Consider the following 19,796-nt stretch of genomic DNA (forward strand, 5'->3'; position numbering starts at 1 on the left):
ACGGTGGCACTGCGCCCTTACTATCTAGTTTTCCCAGCTGTTCGTCACCCTTGTGTACATTCATCCAAAAGCAAACAGTAACAACGCCTGTGAAATTATCTCTCAAGTAACCCAATCACTTCAAATGCGATCCCCTGATGCCCCAATTATTATTCTTGGGGATATGAACTATTGCTCTTTGTCTAAAACTCTCAGGGACTTCCATCAATATGTTACATGCCCCACTAGACAAAATAAAACATTGGACCTATGTTATTGTTCAGTGAAAAATGCATTCAAGTCCATCCCTCTCCCACCTTTAGGCTCATCTGATCACAACTGTGTACACCTCATCCCCTCATATCAAACTGCTCTCAAGAGAGGCAAGCAACAGACTGTGTACATTAAGGACTGGTCAGAGGATGCTTGTCTTTCTCTCCAGGGGTGCCTGGACTGCACAGATTGGGATATGTTTAAGGACTCATGCTCTGATATTGATGAATTAACGGATGTTATCAGTAATTGGGTGGCTTACTGTGAGGATATTGTCATCCCAAACTAAGGCCTTAAAAGTTTACCCGAACAGTAAACCATGGGTTACCAAGTCTCTTAGAGGTCTTTTGCGTGAGAAGAATAGAGCCTTTAAGGAGGGAAACTTGCTAGCACTGCACAAACTTAAAAAAGAGATAAAACGAGAAATCAGGGTGGGCAAACTAAAGTATAAAGATAAACTAGAAACACAGCTCAAAATGAACAACCTCGGTACAGCCTGGGATAGTATACTATAGTAGGGCTTAAAGAAAGGGGAAAGCAGAAGTTAAAATTTAACAGCATACCTGACCCAGTACTAGCAGAGGATCTTAACAGGTTCTATGTCAAATTCGACACACATGACTTCAGTAACAGACATTCTAAACTCAAGAAGAGTCTTCTGGCCTCCCCCCCATTTATCCCTTGTTTTAATGAGCATAGTGTTAGGTGTTTCAAATACTGCAATCCAAAGAAAAGCCCTGGCCCAGATAACATCAGTGGCCGCACGTTAAAAGTGTGTGCTGAACAGTTAGGCCCCATCTTCCATCACATATTCAGTTTGTCACTCTCCTTGCAGAGGGTGCCATCTCTATGGAGGCAGTCTGTAGTGGTGCATGTTGCTAAGGTCAGTCGGTCCAAATCCTAAATGATTTCAGGCCGGTTGCCCTCACATCTCTTATTGAAAAATCCTTAGAGAAGCTGATTAAAGCTGAGCTCCTAATCAAGGTGCAACCTCTCTTGGATCGTTCCCAGTTTGCCTATAGGGCCAAGAGGGGGGTGCAGGATGCTACCATCACTCTACTAAATCTTCTCTATAAACACCTGGAGGAAAGTGGGAATCATGCAAGGTTGCTCTTTGTAGATTTCTCCTCGGCATTTAACACCATCCAACCCCACCTACTGATTGAGAAACTACTGAACAACTTTAGCCTTGACCCAAGCCTGACTGGTTGGCTACTTGATTTCCTCACGCAGAGAGTTCAGAGAGTGAGGGTAAATAAAGTGCTGTCCAGTGGCCTAACATCATCCACAGGCTCACCTCAGGGGTGTGTCCTCTCCCCCCTGTTGTACATACTGTACACCAATGACTGCCGCAGCCAGTATGACAACAGGCACATTCTAAAATTTGCAGATGACTCTGTAATTGTCAGTCTCCTGAATTCCCATGAGAATGAGCATGGCCCTGTTATCAATGAATTTGTGTCATGGTGTGAAGATGCTTTTTTGCATCTGAACATCAGTAAAACCAAGGACATGTCCATAGATTTCAGACGCCTTCCCCCTGCTCCAAAGCACAGTGTCATCAAAGATCAAGATGTTGAAATTGTATCATCTTACAAGTACCTAGGCACCTTGATTGATGACCGGCTTAAATCCGACCTGAACACCACCTCGGTGTGCAAGAGAGGGCAACAAAGACTCTCTGCACTTAGGAAACTGGCTAAGTTTCAGGTGGACAAAACATTGATGGCATTGTTTTATAAAGCTTTTATTGAGTCAATCCTCACATTCTCCATTATCTGCTGGTATGGAAATGTCACCATCAGAGACAAAAATGCACTTTCCAAGATAGTAAATGTGGCCAGTAAGATAGTGGGAGTGAAGTTTGTTAGTCTCACCGAATATTTTAATAAGCAGGTGTTCAACAAAGCGATACAAATATATCAAGACACAAGCCATCCTCTGTATCCTGAATAAGTGCTGCTGCCATCTGGCTTGCGTTTTAAAACTCCTACTGCTTTTAAACAGAGGTACAACAATTCCTTCATCCCCTTTTCTATCCAAGTACTGAATGCACACAACAGGAAAATATAGATTTGTCCATTTAGTGACCCCCCCCGTATTCACTTCCTCCTCTTATATCTAACTTATTTAATTAAGTTTTATCTTGGTTTTACTGACTTTTTAAGCATTGTCAGACCTATTTATCACAACTAAATTATTATTTTGTGCATATCTGTCTGTATTGTATTGTGTTGTGTCTTGTCGTGTGGTATGTGATCCTGTCTGCAATCAAATTGCCCATTTGGGATAAAGAAATAAATTGAACTTGAACTTGAACATGCACTTAGAGCAGAAAGAGTAAATATAAGTACATATAACAAAACTCCACTGTACAATAGAGACAGTAGAAGATAAGAAAAACTAAAAAACTAAATACTAAATATACTATATAAATTAAATTAAAAAATCCACAGTGTGCTTAAGGATGATCAAGCATGAGGCACTTGCACTGGCAGGGCCAGGACTGGGCCTGTGATCTGTGTGCATGGTAAGGTGCTCAAGAGAGTGAGTGTTATGGTGAAGGTGCAAACAGTAGTCCAACAGTGCAACAGTGCAAGAATAAGGTCTAGAGACCAGCATAAATAAATATGGGCAAATAAGAGAGTAATGTATAATGTAGACAAGGTAGTATAAAAAACTATATCAGTGCAAGAATAGGTTGAGGTAATAGGGTTACAGCCATTCAGTATTGTAGCAGAAGCAATTGGTCATGTGTGCTAAATGATAACATAGCATGAAAAACAGTGTAGCAGTAAAAACAGTAGTAAAACATGTAGTGGACAGTCAGTACTCAAACATGGAGAGGGTGGAGAGGCAGACAGACTATGCAGAGAAGTCTATCTCTCCTCTTCCCTTTAGTGAAGCATTGAACAGTTCAATGGCCCTGGGGACAAATGACTTCCTTAGCCTGTCAGTTGTGCATGGCAGTGAGCGCAGTCTCCAGCTGATCAAGCTCTTTTGCTTTATAATAGTGCTGTGGAGTAGAGTGTGGCTACCTGACCCGAGCCCGACGGGTCGGGTCGGGTTCGTACAAATATTTAGAAATTGTAGTCAGGTTTGGTTCGAGTTCACGATCGGGATATGCATTGGAAGCTTTACATTTAAAATAGGTTATGTTGGGTAACCAACAGATCTGCTTTACATGATGCAAACGTTTGTTTTTGGAGAATAAAATAAAATGTAAAAAAGACCTGTGTGCAAGATTTGTTCATGTGGCCGTGACAACGCATGTGCATTTCAGGCGGCACGTCTTGGGTAACGTTAAAAAAAAGTTGTTAGCTTATCAGGAGATTTTAAGACCAAAGAAAACTAAGCAAATTAAGTCTAGGCCTACTATGTGAAGGCAGTACTATAAGCTACTGTGGTAAAGACATAGGCTACCGGTAAGCTATAAGGTCATCTCGTTCAACTGAGGAGGATTTCCTCGAGTTGCCCCAATTAACGTTGATGCTGCATAAGGACCAGTGACAGAGGGACTGTAGTTTCAAAGACCGTTGCAGTTCATTTCAAGACTTTTCGTCAATGGAAAGACTAGAATTCTACTTGCTTGGGCCTCTTGTTAATGTGCGCTGTGTGTGCATGCTCATCTGATTCTGTAGACAAGAATTCCATTTGTTGTTTGTTCCGTTTAATGGGCTAAAGAAAGCAGGTTATCCACAAACGTGAACGTTTAATCACTAGCATGGGAATAACTGAGACATCATCTGTGTCGGGCTCGGGTTGGGTTCCGACATAAAAATGAAAATGCCTGTCGGGTTCAGTATAGTAGTATATTATCAAGCAGTGTTGCCACAGTTACCTTGAAAAAGTAATCTGATTACTGATTACTCCTTTAAAAAGTAACTTAGTTACATTACAAGTTACTTTATTAGTTACTTTCAGCAGCTGCCGACAACACCCCGACCGCCTCAACATAAAAATGATAACCGGTTTTGCCAATACTCACTATACTGGAAGTGCATTTTTACAGTAATATCAACAATGTATAGGAGACATCCCAACCTAACCTACTTAGATACTGAAATACAGATGTTTGTTCAATAATGTCTAGTCAGTACACCAAATAAGGAAGGCCTATTGATAGAAATTGTGATAGTAAAATATGTAGATTTTGGTAGTTTGGCCTTTTCATGTAGCCTTGGCAACTAGCCATCTAGTATAGGCCTGAGTAATATGCAAATGAAATTACACTTGTTAAACTCACCTCAACAACTCTTTTGCAATCATTTAACCCGCCGTGAGCAATGCTAAAGTCACTGTTACAAACAGTGCAGTGTGCAAGACTATCATTATGTTTTACTCTTATGAGACAATTGGGTACACTTTTGTGTAGTCTAATGTGAAATGGGTCTTAAATGTTCTTTTTTGAGGGGAACTGACTCTGCCATGATGCTCCTGTTCCTAGATACACTGACTGAACTGATTAATTAAGTTCAGGAGAAAAGAGATAAGCCCACCTACACTGAAAACTGATTGGTTGACTTAGCAAAACAGACCAGGATGCTCTCTGTCTTGGATGTGCTTCAGGCACACACGCACCACTCCTCTCTCTCTCCCTGTCCGTTGTGTGTGCATTAAACTCAGATGCACACACGATTTAAAGTCCGGTCTGGCTTGCGTGCTCTTGTTCGCTCTAGGTTCCGGGAGATTTTATGTAATTTGCAGGCGTCAGGAAGCCGATATCAATATGTGGGAGACTCCCAAAACTTCGGGAGACTTGGGATGTCTAGCTAGACAGCACTTTGTCGCCAACACAGAATGTACAATGTACCTTAATGTGGTCATGTTTAGCTGACACAAACTCAAAATAATGACTGTATAGATAAAATGTGCATCCCTCTCCTCCCTCCATTGTTGTTTACGTTTGTGTCGCTGTGTGGTTTTACACATGAGTTGTCCTCATGCTGAAAACGTGAGCATAGCCTACATGACATTAATCCCCGAGACAAGAAGAAAGCAAAGAATATATCTTTTTACTAAGGAAAATGACAAAAATAGTAACTCACAGTGACTTAGATAAGTCACTGAACAAACAACACGAGCTAAACAAAGTCTAGGACACTTTTGTCCTCACGTCAATGATGAAAAAGACAGTCTAGTTGTAAAGATTGTCTACCTAGTAAAATCTAACCTCATCACTGGAAGGAATACTTGATGAAGTTGTACTGGAAGCCATGTTAATCTTGGCATGAAACGGCTACCTTAGGAGTTAAATCGTGCTCGGAATGGGAGGCGCTAGAAAGTAATATTCAATTGGTTGTCATCTACAATTTCACCACTAGATGGGAGAAATTCTTACACAATGTAGCTTTAAAAAGTTACCTTTTGAGGCTTTACTCACCAAACTCTCTTGGAATCTTTCACTACAGGAAGCATTTTTTTAAGCCCTTGCTCTGGGTAGTTCTCCAGATGAAAATCACCTGGGTAACATAAGAAATCCAAACATTTGAATATTTCTAAAAAAGTTATACTAATTTCTTAGGGAAAAAAACAATAATCAATGCTTTTCACCGTCATTGCCCAGTAGCATGTAGATATGTTTTTTGCACTGTCTCAGAAACCTGGCAACAACCCCCCAAACATATACTTTAAGTTAAGTTATATTTTATTCTCCTGTGGGGAAATTTGTTATCTGCATTTTACCCATCAGGGACTTTGAGCAGTGACCTCGGAGCACACACACACTAAGAGCACAAACACACTAGGAGTACACATACACACACCCGAGCAGTAAGCAGCCTTTAATTTGGTGCCCGGGGAGCAGTTGGGGGTTAGGTGCCTTAATGGCACCTCATCTGTAGATGTGGATGTGGGAGAGCTGTTCAATCACTCCCCCCACCCACATTTTTCCTACCAATCAGGGATTGAACCAGCCATCCTTCGGTCACAAGTTCGATTCCCAGCCTCTGGGTCGCTTGTTGGGTTGTTTGCTGGTTTTTCTCACAAAACCTTGCAACACTAGCCCTCATTACTTTCTACAGGGGAACCACTAACAATGAACACTGTTAATGGTAGGCCTACCCCTGTAGAAACTAATAAGTGGCATCGCCTGCTTTTTATTGCCAAACTATTCGTCCAACCTATTAAATACTTCTACACTTAGATGTAAAACTGCATTTTGTTGTACTGGCATACAGTAACAAACTTTGACCTAATCTAATCTGAAGAGCCCCTAGCCTCTAATACAGTTGTGAGAATAAGTTTATGAACCCATGCTAACATCATCACATACCCTTCACCATACCTAGAGATTGGCATGGGGTACTTTCCATAAGATCATCTCTCAATGCAAATCAAACCAGCTATTCACCAGAGCTTCACAGGTTGCCACTGAAATCCTCTTCCATTCCATGGCGACATCATGGAGTTGGTGGATGTTAGAAACCTTGCACTCCAGGCTAACTGAAATAAAACCATACCAATCTCTAAGTATGGTGAAGGGTATGTGATGATGTGGGGCTATTTTAATTCCAAAGGCCAACGGAACTTTATCAGGATGCATAGTATCTTGGATCCATGAAATAACTGGCCTTTAAAAATAAAAGTCTGCCTGCCTCTTTGGGAATTTAGGGTGTGTATACTTATGCCCCCTGTATTTTAAGGAAGAACATGTATTTATTTATGATACATTATTCATTCACAAAGAAAATTGGTGTCCTTAAAGGTTGGATTTTTCCTAATTTCTTTAATTAAGATATTAAGATCAATTTCCTAAAAGATTTCCTCTTTTAGTCAACTTTAGCATGGGTATATAAACTTATTCTCACAACTGTATATCGCCTTTCATCTTTGCCCGCAGCATACATACCTTCTCTTTCTTTAGTTTTTACTAACTCCCATTGCTTCTTCCTCTTCTTCCTCCCTTGAAAAGAAAACATATCATCATGACAATGTATAATGGTGTAGAATTCTGGGGTATTCTTACTGTATTCTGATGTGTTCATATGTTACGTCTGTGTGTAGTATACAACGGGGAGAGGTCCATACTATTGTACATAACATAACTATGCCTTAGGCCTGTGTACCAGCAGGAAGGTCAGACAGGCCGATGTTTGGGAACATCTGAGGAACATCAGACATAACATGGGCCATTAGGGCTGGTATCTCCATCCGGCCAGAGCCAGGTTTTGTTCACTGGTTGGCACCTGCCACATTGGCATGGTTGTCGTTTGTATGTTTTGGTATAACAGGCTTTGTCTTCGGTTTTGAGTCTGAGACGGATCGAGGAAGCGACCAAGGAGCATCTTCTGTCGGAAGGCTCAGCCGCCGCTTCTAACAACCACAATTGTTAGACTCTGCACAGTTTTACTGTTCGAGACTTAGCCTGTGTTCTGTTATTCATTATTGTACCATCTACAATAAATCATCATCATCTAATCGCCGATCCTAATCCCGCCGTCAAGCTTTATTGACCATCTTCAATACAACCATTAGAACTAAAACACAACGCAACAACCAGAGAATCCTACAATGATACAATATTACACTAGAGTATTAACAGCTTAATTCTCAATACCAATTTCCAGGTTTTGCCTGAAATTGCACAGCGCCTGCTTCAGAGGTCACTATTCCCACCTAGCCTGGCCTATAATCAAATGCTTGACCTCTTTGGAAATTTGAGACATTGTAGTTTCTTGGAAAACAATCAGAAGAACTGTGTGATGTACTGACACAGAGTTACAGAGGCTAGAACAGGGGTGGGCACACTTTTTGGCTCAAGGGCCACATTGGGTTTTGAAAATTGGCCGGCGGGCCACACAACAAGAGACCAAGCACAAGGTCTTGTGAAACTGTGTTCAAAAGTAGATCAATATACAATGAAAATATGAGTACTTTAGACCATTATTTGCCAAGGTATGCTCATGCGTTTTGTAAAATGCCCTATGGAAACTCCCCATAGGACTTTTGGTTATCCAAAATACATACTGACAATCAAATGCTAACTGTCTATGAACCCCTTTGTGTACTTCAGGGGTTCTGATATGGAATGACTACACTAAATATGGGATAATTCCACAAAAAATATAAATCTTTGCAATTTCTATTTCAATTCAATTGGTGTGTATAAGATGGACTATACATCTGTACTTGAGCTGTCCCAAACGATTATTTTATAAACGATTAATCTAACAATTATTTTTTCGATTAGTCGACTAATCTAATGATTATTTTTTTGATTAATCTAATGATTAATTTGTCCATTAGCGATTATTTTTCCATTTCCAAATATCAGAAAGTTTCTCATTAACATTTCATTAATTTTTTTCCATTAACCTTTTTATGTTTCATGTGTGAGGTGATGAGGGTTATTTTAAGGTGCAGCATCAGCATGGCGTATCAGACAGAATAGTCTGACTAGCCTGATGCAGTCATACTCAATTCTAGTCAGAATATGAGTCTGACACTGCTCCATTGGGATGTAATTATGGGGCGTGTTTCAACCGATACAGGGGGGAATGCCTCTGCACTCAATTGGATAGACCTAACCAGTCAGAGCAACGAAATAGCTTACCGTGAGGTGTAGGAAAAAAAACACACAAACCATCCTTCTCCACAAATGCCATAAGATTGTTTTCTGGTCTTTTGTAAAAGTTAATGCCGTCAATAACTCCTAGTATGTGCCATTCTGTGTTGGGCCCATGCAGGATGAAAAGCGGTATGGAAAAATGTGAAAAAGAATTTCCCTAAGGGGACAACTAATAAAACTAACTAACTAACTAACTAATGTGAATGTGGTTCTGTTGACCTTTAGTTTTGTTGCTACTGTGCTTGAAGGACAGTTGGTAGGTTTAGCAAAATTCAGCACATTTTAATGGTATCACAATAATGCTGATAACCGTGATCATTTTGGTTACTATAATCATGGTATCACATTTCCATACTGTTTCTCTAGTGGCTGGTAAAAAAAGTTGACTGGCTGGTATATTTTGGAATCCACCAGCTACAGTGGCAGGTGGACAAAATATTTAATTTCCATCCTTGCTATGCACGCTCACCAGTCAGAAGTGCCACAGTCAAGGAGAATGACCTGAATACAAAAGTCATAAATGTGACAAGATTAACTGCACAATTATTTGTAGCTTTTGCGATTAGATAATTGCGTTGGTTCATATTGCAATTGAGGATTGAGATAAGCACTAGTGCATGGTGACAAAATGTGTCGACACCTATATGCAGAGTTCTCAGAACTCTATTTGAGAACATTTTGGCTGTGTAGTGCTAATGGCTAACAATGGTTAACTCTGACTTGTCAGCATGCTTGTCTTATAAAGCTAAATATGCAGATGTGTTCGCAGGAAACCTATTTTCCAAAAGGATTTGTGAAAGTCCACCCTGCAAGTCAGTCCGGATTGGCTTCCCCCTACTGTCACGCAAGAAAACATTATTCAGAGACATCAACTGGTGCACTGCCCATCTAAAGCAGAAATACTTTCTATTTATTTCGCTGGTGATGTTTTATAACACATAAACACCTAATGAACATGTGGAAAAGATTATGTAGATGGGTTTCTAAATGCAAAATGCAACATCTTATGCATTTAGCACAATGCCATAAAAAACTATACAGAAAATATTGTAAAATGATTTACCTGTAAAAAGTTTTTCCTTACCTCTGTAGTAAATTATAAGTCCCACCATCAATGAAATGATGACAATACACAATACAAATAGAATGAAAGGGATTTTCCAGGGCCGAGTAAATACACTATCTGCAAAACAAAATACAGAAAAATGTACTTGCTTTGGTAAAAAAAAAATGCTTTGGTAAGTAACATAAACCAAACAACCAGAAAGAATACAGTGCCCTGCCTGAAATATGAAATATGGCCTCCATCTTAACTTCTCGCTCAAAGGGTGGTCTTTCATCTTTTTGAGAGAGTCTGCAAACATAATTATTTGTATCTCTTCTGTAAGCAACCAGTCGTCGTTTCACTCTGAAGCCATCTGAACCCAACAGCATCTCAGGAGGTTCAGCAGTCAAGAGTCGTCCCTGACTGTCCAGCCACTCAAGAACCGGCTCAGGCATCCACCCTTCAGACTCGCACACAAGACTGATCCCACCATCCCATGTGACACCCTCCGATACGATACGGGGTGCCTGTCCAATACCTGCATGAAATTAAATTAAAATAAGAACTCAGACTAGCTTGTCAGTTTACTGTAAGTATCAGCACACATAATTACGCTGGGTATTTTGACAAATAAAACAGATTTCACCTCTAACAATGACTTGAATGAGGGCATCATCATAGTCTGATCCAGACTGGATAAAGCATTTGTAGTGTCCCTCATCAGACACCTGCACACTGCTGAGTTTTAACGAAGCGTTGCCCATTTTCAGATCATCTTTGAACAAGTTTGTCCTGTCCTGGTAGGATTGGATCTGTCTGTTATTTTGGTCCTTGCCATCTTTATAAAGGTGCACCAAGGACGACTGTCCTTGTTGATCCAACCTGAACCATTCCACAGTCATCCTCTCAACACTGAAGCTGGGCTTTACAGAGCAGGGAATAACCAGGTCTTCACCCAACACAGCAGGAAGAGGCTGGTCTGGACCAACAACCTGAAAATCCCCTGTAAAAATAAAGACAATAAGGCAAATATCTGGACTTGAATTCCATTGAACTGTTATTCATGCACTCAAATCATTGAATCCCTCATGGAAATTAAAAGAACGCACCAAGAGTTACCCAGACCATGATTAGTTTATTGAATGTTATGCCCAAAACACTCCCATAATTAAGTTAGAGTCTGAGCACAACCCTTCTGAACCATGTGTCTGGCATAAAGACCTTTTTCTGCTGTTAAAATAGAAAAGGTTTATTCAGACACACCCTCTATGCACCTGCGCTGCATGGTCGTACATTTAGATTCTCAAAATAGGGCTTAGAGAAATTTCAAAGACCCCTTTGAAAATGACCATGTCTGATTTTCCCTTCCCAAATTGGGATAAAACCAGATAATTTTCAATAAGGGGATAACTGCAACGAGAGGGCGCTTGCAAGCAAGTGGAGAATGAATGGGGGGATATGGATTTGCAGCCTCTAAATGCTACATTTCTTAGGATATATTTTTTCCCCTTATAATTGCATTGATGAGGGGTGCTGTGGCGCAGCAGGCTACAGCACATGTACCATGTACGGGTCCGAGTGCCCACGGGGACCCAGGTTCAAATCTGACCTGCGGTCATTTCCCGATCCCACCCCATCTGTCTCCCACTTGCTTCCTGTCTCACTCTCCACTGTCCTGTCCAAATAAAGGCAAAAAGCCCAAAAACTATACTCATAAAAACTAGATGTACCGCAGAGCGGTACAAAATATGACCACCGCCCAGTCCAGCACATTTTTTCCACAAAAATAAATCACGCTGAAAGGCATATACAGTGGGAATCGCTTTCAAATGACCACTTCAGTCGCGCATTACGAGGCGTGAAGCTGCGTGAAGCTTTAGTACCACTTTCAGCCACTGTGCGTCGCTCTGCCACTGTACATCGCTCTGCCTGCCACCCCTACTGAAAAAAAGCAGGAGACTTGCCGAGTAATCCCAGCCTACTGAATTCAATAACAAAATAAATCATGCATAATTAAACATTACTTCGATTTAGGCTACTTGGGTATGTCTTAAGGCTTGACTACACGGTGGTAACGAAAATCGAAATCGAAATTTGCTGTCTACATTATTGTCAGTGTTGGGGGTAACGCAGCTACGTAAATCAAAACAGTGGTGTGATAATTGAGCCAGTAGAGAAATAACTGTTCAGAATTAATCTGTAGCCTTGGGTAGGCTTCTGCAGAAAACAATGTTGTTGCCGATTTAATACTATCTGGCGGCGTTTTTTTAACAGGCTACGCCAATAGAGGCTTAGACAACTATGACCCACGCTTTGGTTTAAGAAATTAATTTGCCCTACTTCTTGACTGCAATGTAGTCAATTGACTGCTTGACATGTCATTTTTATTTTTCTGTACAATAAACAAATACATCTGCTTTATGCCGCAGAATTACATTCATATTTGGCTGACTTCTGCAGACGCGCAAAAAAACACTGCCAGACCATCCTTAAAAATATTTTCGTTTGAGGGAGAACTGTTGCAGGACTTTCAAGGGCCTACTTCCAGCTCAGCCCCAGGACTAGGCACTGGCCTGACTACACCAACACCCCGGGATCCCTCACCCGCTGGCACAGAGGGTTTACGCCGCTCCACTCGGACCAACCAGGGTCGGCTGCCCCAGCGTTATCAAGTGTGATTTGTGTGTCGGGGTGAATGTGAGGACACATTTGATGTAGGGGTGGATGTAAGCGGGTGTGTTGCGATAATTGTTGCTGTGGATGAGGGCGTGGTCCAGTCCCGTGATCTGGGGTGTTGGGGTGGATGCAGCAGCACACCTGTGCTGCATTTGTTAATGAGGGATGGGATAAATGGCTAAGGTCTTTGTTGAACAGGAGGAAGGGACAGCGGACTGTTGAGTTTAGAACCAACGGCTGCCGTGCTGGGACGTGGGCAATCCTTTTAGCGTCGGTGTGGTTGACGAATCATTCAAGTGCCATTTGGCCTAAATTTGGGAGTTTGTGCCCTGTTAGTGCGATCGCTGTTCTGTTTTATGTCCTTCAATGAACCCCACGTCCGGCAGCAGTGGTGACGGAGTCAGCAGTCATTTGGTGATGTACTGTAATGTATTAATCCTGCGTTCTTTTTGTACTTTTTCCGGGAAGTGTAGGCCTACTCCCCGGCAGGTATATATGTGTGAGAGAGGGTGGAGAGAGAACAAACGCTCCTTCTGGTGCTGAATAATTTAATTTGAGCCTCGGCGGTGGTCGGGAATAAGGGGGTGATATACGAAGCCTTTGCTGTGTGAAGTATTTATTGTTGCAGTGTTTGCACAGTGGTTTCTGTACCTTTGTTTTTATGATTGAATTTGTGATGAACTGTGTTATGAGATGAACTGTCATTTCCATTGAGCACGTGTGCACTTTATCTGTGTTTAATTATCTGCTAACTTATATAACCTGTTTTATTCCGGGAGTCCGGCATAGTTGTTACTTAAATTCACGTAGCCTAATTATTTATTACTCAGCACAGTGGTCCCCAAACTACGCCAACTCATTTTGGATGGCCCCCCAAATCATGTCCGTGGTATATAGCATCTGGCCCGCACGGGAGTATGACATCGTCAAACTATGACCTCCGCAATTTCCCCCATTCATTCTCTATGGCGAGTCTTAACAGTACACATGTAATACTCTTTTTGTCCACTAGTGGTTGTTTTGGCGCTGTTTTGCGTTTGCCGTTGAAAACAGAATGAAATGTAGGCCTACCTGCAAACATGTAAGAGGCCTATGCTAACTGCATCAGTGCTCAAAGTATCTGATCAAAGTAAAAGTTTATCAATTAATTGTTAATAACTAACTAACTTCTAACATTTAATTTACATGTTGACAATGAGTAGCCTAGTTTTGGTTGTTGTTGGTGACGTTATTGCATGTTAGTTATGCCGGATTAACTGGAACAAATGTCTGATGGCCCCCCCTGCCCCCCAGTCAACGTGAATCGGGTGGTCAGTTAATAGGCTATGCCGAAATAGTTTTCAACATTTTGAATATTAGTGTCGGGTGAATTAGGAAATGTTCTCAAAGTAGCCTTATGGCTGAAAGCTGCTTGGGATCCCCCCCTGTCAACCAATATAACCATACAAACGCGCGCACTCATTGTTTCAAAAGGAGTAAATTCGGCTTTGTCAGAACTGAGCTGTGGACGACATGGCATGCCCAATTGAAAATAAATTAACGCAACGCAACACAGACCCCGCTTCTCTCGCGTATGTCACTGACATGAACGAAACACAGAACCCGCTTCTCTCACGGCAGTCACTGACAGTAGCCTAGAATAAATGCATGGGGAAAAAAACTTCCCCATGACAAAGACATCGTAAAACACTGAAAGTTAACTCATTGAGTGCCAAAATGCGTTGAGTGCCAAAAACGTAATATTACGTTTTTAGCTTTTTTAAAATTACGAAACTAGACACTCCAGCACACCTTATATGTGATTTTGGGAACTCTGTGATGAATGGAAATGAAATATATGACAATCGTGAAACTCATGATAAAATGTCCAGATTGTGCGTTTCATAACTCGCTTTGGGTCGAATCAGTGAGGCATGCACGTCAGGTCAAAACCAGGCCCTTTTCGTGGGTCTATCACTAGGTGGCAGTCTCGCCAGGTCTCGTTGATCACTTCCCGGAAGGTTTACACAAGTAAGTAACAGGCAACACTTCATATTTCATGAAAGACGTTATATCTCAATTTCTAGAGAAAAAAAAAAGCGATTTTGATGAAAACTAGCCACTGTTTAGCTTGGGATTTCTCAGGAACAGAGGCGTGTAGAAATACACGGTTTGCACCCACCGAGAGCTTAAAGTCTCACCTTTTAATCGAGCTATTGTATGTGTTCATAGCTATAACACAGAATATGCTGTGGCTGTACAAAAATCATCAACAATGGTCTAGATTGCTGGCACTCTAGGACAAAGCTCCCGAAAACAGCTTGGCATTCAATGAGTTAATATTTTGTCACTATAACCTTTGTCAAATGTGTTATGTTCCAAGTAGCCTAGTGCGTAATTCTGCTTCATAAAGTTGAACAAATACATTTGCTTATTTCACAGAAAAATATAAATAGCCAGTTAGGGTCTACAGTGCAGAGTTGGTAAGTTATGGTAGGCCAACTTGGAGTGAACATACAAACAAACAGTAGCTGAGTAGCCTCAGGTGCGAACATGCAACATGCAAGCCAATGAATCGTGCTCTCCACGACAATCACGCCGTTAAACTTAAATAGGTTAACATCACTCTAAGTTCGCCTTCAAGCAAGGAAAACGATGATTTGAAGACATCTGTTTCGTTGGAAGGGCAAGGGGAAGCAACAGGGCAACACAGAGACAGGCCCGATGGCAGGGCTGTTATGAGAGTATTAAAATATGGGATATTCTACGGGAAAAAATTAAAACGGCAAGACTGCGGGGGAAGTTAAAATACGTGAGAAACAGGGAAAAAGTTGGCATGCATTGTTTCGGTCCCCGTGCACTGGGATTATTTGTCATATTATTAATCACATATGATTATTTGTGAAATTGTGCAAACAGGAGCAACACATTTGAAAAGGAAGGAATGGTAGCATGCAAGCTCACGGGAAAGATTGATTTAAGAACGTTATCACAGTGTGTGGCTGTGGCGCAATTAAAGCAGCGCGGGCGGAAGACAGCGACAATTGGCAGGGGAGGGTCATGTCTTTTTTAACAATTCTGTCGGAGGGTAGGGAAACAGTCCCTAGATTGCTGCTGGGCTATATGTCTTGGTTCATGTCTGTTAACCGTCAAAAGCGTAGCCTATCTCGCGGTTGCATCCATTACAAACAAACATGCAATGTGAACGTCTGGGATTGGGAAGAGCACTAAATGCTCTACTGAATAAGCACGAAGTCAAACCTTTAAATGAAAAACACTCTTTAATAATCCAAAAAATAAACCGCTAATGAAGTAAACTTGTGACCATCAAAAATCGTTTATCGCCTGTAACTCCGTGATAACAGGACGTAACAGGAAGGCATTTGGCTGAGCAACGGAGGTTAATATGCTCTATATTTTGTCCAAATGATGTCTGTCTACTTGGGAATAATAAATAATCAAATAAACGCTTTCTGTGGTGATTCTGCATTAAGTGTGCATTCATCGATGTGTCTCACTTACCAGCTTAAAGCGTTGTTGCTTGTTGTTTCTGGTAGTTTCCCTATTGGCTGATAACGATTTATTTTTAAAAATGTATCAAAAGTTACCCCTCCCCCTTGGGGAGTAGTAGGCTACGTTAGACGTGACCTGTCAAGACGTGAGGTTGAGAGATTCTGTTCTCGGTAGCGTAGCCAGAAATGTTCAAATGGGTGGCCATACAAACATTAATCATAGGCATGTTATATTTATGACATAAAAGTGGAATTTATTGAAGGCATTTGAGTGCGTCTTGAATTTCCCCTAGGATCAATAAATATCTATCTATCTATCTATCTATCTATCTATCTATCTATCTACATGAAACACAAAAGAAACTCAATATCTCGCAAAAGAAAGTCAAGATCTTGCAAAAGAAACTCAATATCTCGCAAAAGAAAGTCAAGATCTTGCAAAAGAAACTCAATATCTCGCAAAAGAAAGTCAAGATCTTGCAAAAGAAACTCAATATCTCGCAAAAGAAAGTCAAGATCTTGCAAAAGAAACTCAATATCTCGCAAAAGAAAGTCAAGATCTTGCAAAAGAAACTCAATATCTCGCAAAAGAAAGTCAAGATCTTGCAAAAGAAACTCAATATCTCGCAAAAGAAAGTCAAGATCTTGCAAAAGAAACTCAATATCTCGCAAAAGAAAGTCAAGATCTCGCAAAACAAACTCAAGATCTTGCAAAAGAAACTCAATATCTCGCAAAAGAAAGTCAAGATCTTGCAAAAGAAACTCAATATCTCGCAAAAGAAAGTCAAGATCTCGCAAAACAAACTCAAGATCTTGCAAAAGAAACTCAATATCTCGCAAAAGAAAGTCAAGATCTTGCAAAAGAAACTCAATATCTCGCAAAAGAAAGTCAAGATCTTGCAAAAGAAACTCAATATCTCGCAAAAGAAAGTCAAGATCTTGCAAAAGAAACTCAATATCTCGCAAAAGAAAGTCAAGATCTTGCAAAAGAAACTCAATATCTCGCAAAAGAAAGTCAAGATCTTGCAAAAGAAACTCAATATCTCGCAAAAGAAAGTCAAGATCTTGCAAAAGAAACTCAATATCTCGCAAAAGAAAGTCAAGATCTTGCAAAAGAAACTCAATATCTCGCAAAAGAAAGTCAGATCTTGCAAAAGAAACTCAATATCTCGCAAAAAGAAAGTCAAGATCTCGCAAAACAAACTCGAGAAAACTCAATATCTCGCGAAAAGAAAGTCAAGATCTCGCACAAAATCCAGATCTTGCAAAAGAAACTCAATATCTCGCAAAAGAAAGTCAAGATCTTGCAAAAGAAACTCAATATCTCGCAAAAGAAAGTCAAGATCTTGCAAAAGAAACTCAATATCTCGCAAAAGAAAGTCAAGATCTTGCAAAAGAAACTCAATATCTCGCAAAAGAAAGTCAAGATCTTGCAAAAGAAACTCAATATCTCGCAAAAGAAAGTCAAGATCTTGCAAAAGAAACTCAATATCTCGCAAAAGAAAGTCAAGATCTCGCAAAACAAACTCAAGATCTTGCAAAAGAAACTCAATATCTCGCAAAAGAAAGTCAAGATCTTGCAAAAGAAACTCAATATCTCGCAAAAGAAAGTCAGATCTTGCAAAAGAAACTCAATATCTCGCAAAAAGAAAGTCAAGATCTCGCAAAAGAAAACTCAATATCTCGAAAAGAAAGTCTCTCGCCAAAACAAACTCGAGATCTCGCCTCAATATCTCAGAACAAACTCAAAATCTTGCAAAACCTAGTCAGTGTTTGTCCCAAGTACATACCTTTTCTCAGTTGATTTTTTTACCTTCGGTTTTTTTTTTTTTTTCACCTCACGGGCTCCGTAGACCGCCGCTTCGCTGCACGGCGGTCATAAATAATAATTGCATTGATGCATGCGGTGCAGGAGAAATTGACTGACATTGACTATGACTATAGGCCCTTACACACTGCCAAAATCCCAGCAAAATTATGTACCAAATTCGCGGAACACCTGTCCTTTTCACATAGACCGAGGCGGAACGGCGGGACGAAGTGTCTCGCCAAATTTACTACCAAGCACCCTAGACTTTTTGCAGAATCGATAAGTTCCGGCAACAGTGTGAATGCGTTAAAGGCGGAAAGGGGAATCTGGGCGGGCATTTCGATGCTATGTCCAGCCCACCACAGGAGATTGCAAATAAATGTAACTGATCAAAAGCAGCAATAGCAGAGACAGCACATTATGACAATCTTTAAATTCACAAAGTCTCCAGTCATTTAATGCCTGCTAGAGATGACTGTAGTTCGAAATGCAATCTGTTGCCATAATAGGCTATCTTAAAATCCAGCGATAAAACAAAGCATGAACTCATGAGCGTCTGTCTGCCCTATATGTAGGGTGATGATGATCAGTTGAAAAATAAAATTAGGATTTTTTGTTTATCTGTAAAATCCCTTCCAAAGTGTTTGTCACATGACACAGAGAAAACCACTTTACGACAGTCAGCCCGAGTTAGTCACTGCGTCTGATCAGTCAGGACTAGGGCTGGGATAAACGATTATTTTTTAAACAATTAATCTAGCGATTATTTTTCCGATGCATCGATTAATCTAATGATTAATTTTTTTCAGTCCGATTAGATTTCGATTTGATTCAATTATCGATTATCTCCCCATTAATTGACTAATATCAACTTATACATGTTGATTTACATATCTGAATAAAAAAAACATGAATTCCTTAACATTGGAATATATGTTTATTGCTCTTAAGATTCCAAAATAAAAGACTATACAAGTGTTAAGTAATGCATTCTTAGTCAGAGGTAGCATTCAATAAAGTTCAGTAGTGTATAGGTCTAATTGAGTGCCTGTCACAGGAAGTTTGTGAAGGAATTCTTGCAATTAACATTAACACAGAAAGGCTGCTGATGTGTGGATGCAATTCATAACGTAGTTAGTTCAAATAATGGTTCGTACTTCTCCTTGGGACAATTGCACTTTTGAGTCTTGGAAAACACTTTTCCCATTTACATCGGGATTTTGCAACATTCAGAGTCAATAAAATGAGCCCTGCATGAGTAATGAGTAACGAAATTGACAAGCAGCTGTAAGTTTGCTAAACTTGACATCCGAACAGTATTCTAACGTTAGCTTTGAGATACTGCTTGATTGCATAACTTAACTTCGTTTAGTCTCCTCAATGTACTATGTTGTGATGAGACCTTAGCAGAGTTAACTTTAATGCAGCAGTTTTGAACAAATTTGCGCAGCATGGTCACGATGCTAAGCGGATTTAATAGCAATGTGGCGACAACAATCCTTCAACAATCGTGAATATTTTGTTAAATGCACAGAGGGGCAGCGGGCTCATTACAAGAGAGACCGGCCGGGGCAAGGAAAGGCTGCGTGCGTGAAAAGCGCAGCTCAATGATTTCGTGGCGCCCAGCCACAGATTAGTGAACGTATGGGAAACACTGAAGGTGTAAAATTAAAAAATATTTAGCGGCACACATTATGCTTGACCTAATCGACGCCGCATATTTTGGCGCCGACGATTTTTTTGGCGGCCAATCGCCATCGATACGCCGACGCTGTGTCCCAGCCCTAGTCAGGACCTTATCAGACCGTACATGACGATGGTGAAACCTTGTGTAGCCTACATTACATTCATGGTACTGTATTCCCTCAAACTATGGATTCTATGCAGCTCTTCAAATAAATGCTGTATAGTTGCTACAGAGAAATTCTCTGGTTGTTACAACCACTTCTGTTC

At 40.6% G+C, this 19,796-nt stretch overlaps 1 protein-coding gene across 1 annotated transcript in view; it reads right to left on the reverse strand.

The window, feature by feature from the left end:
* LOC125298629 overlaps positions 1-19,796 on the reverse strand; it is a gene marked incomplete at its 3' end in the record, with an annotated part of 40,390 nt that overhangs the window by 13,302 nt on the left and 7,292 nt on the right. The window contains 5 exon segments of the mRNA XM_048249443.1: positions 5,636-5,714; positions 7,103-7,156; positions 9,906-10,004; positions 10,105-10,404; positions 10,513-10,869. Coding sequence (XP_048105400.1) covers positions 5,636-5,714; positions 7,103-7,156; positions 9,906-10,004; positions 10,105-10,404; positions 10,513-10,869 — 889 coding nt within the window.

This window comes from Alosa alosa, chromosome 7 (genome assembly GCF_017589495.1).
Source record: "Alosa alosa isolate M-15738 ecotype Scorff River chromosome 7, AALO_Geno_1.1, whole genome shotgun sequence".
Lineage (NCBI taxonomy): Eukaryota > Metazoa > Chordata > Actinopteri > Clupeiformes > Clupeidae > Alosa > Alosa alosa.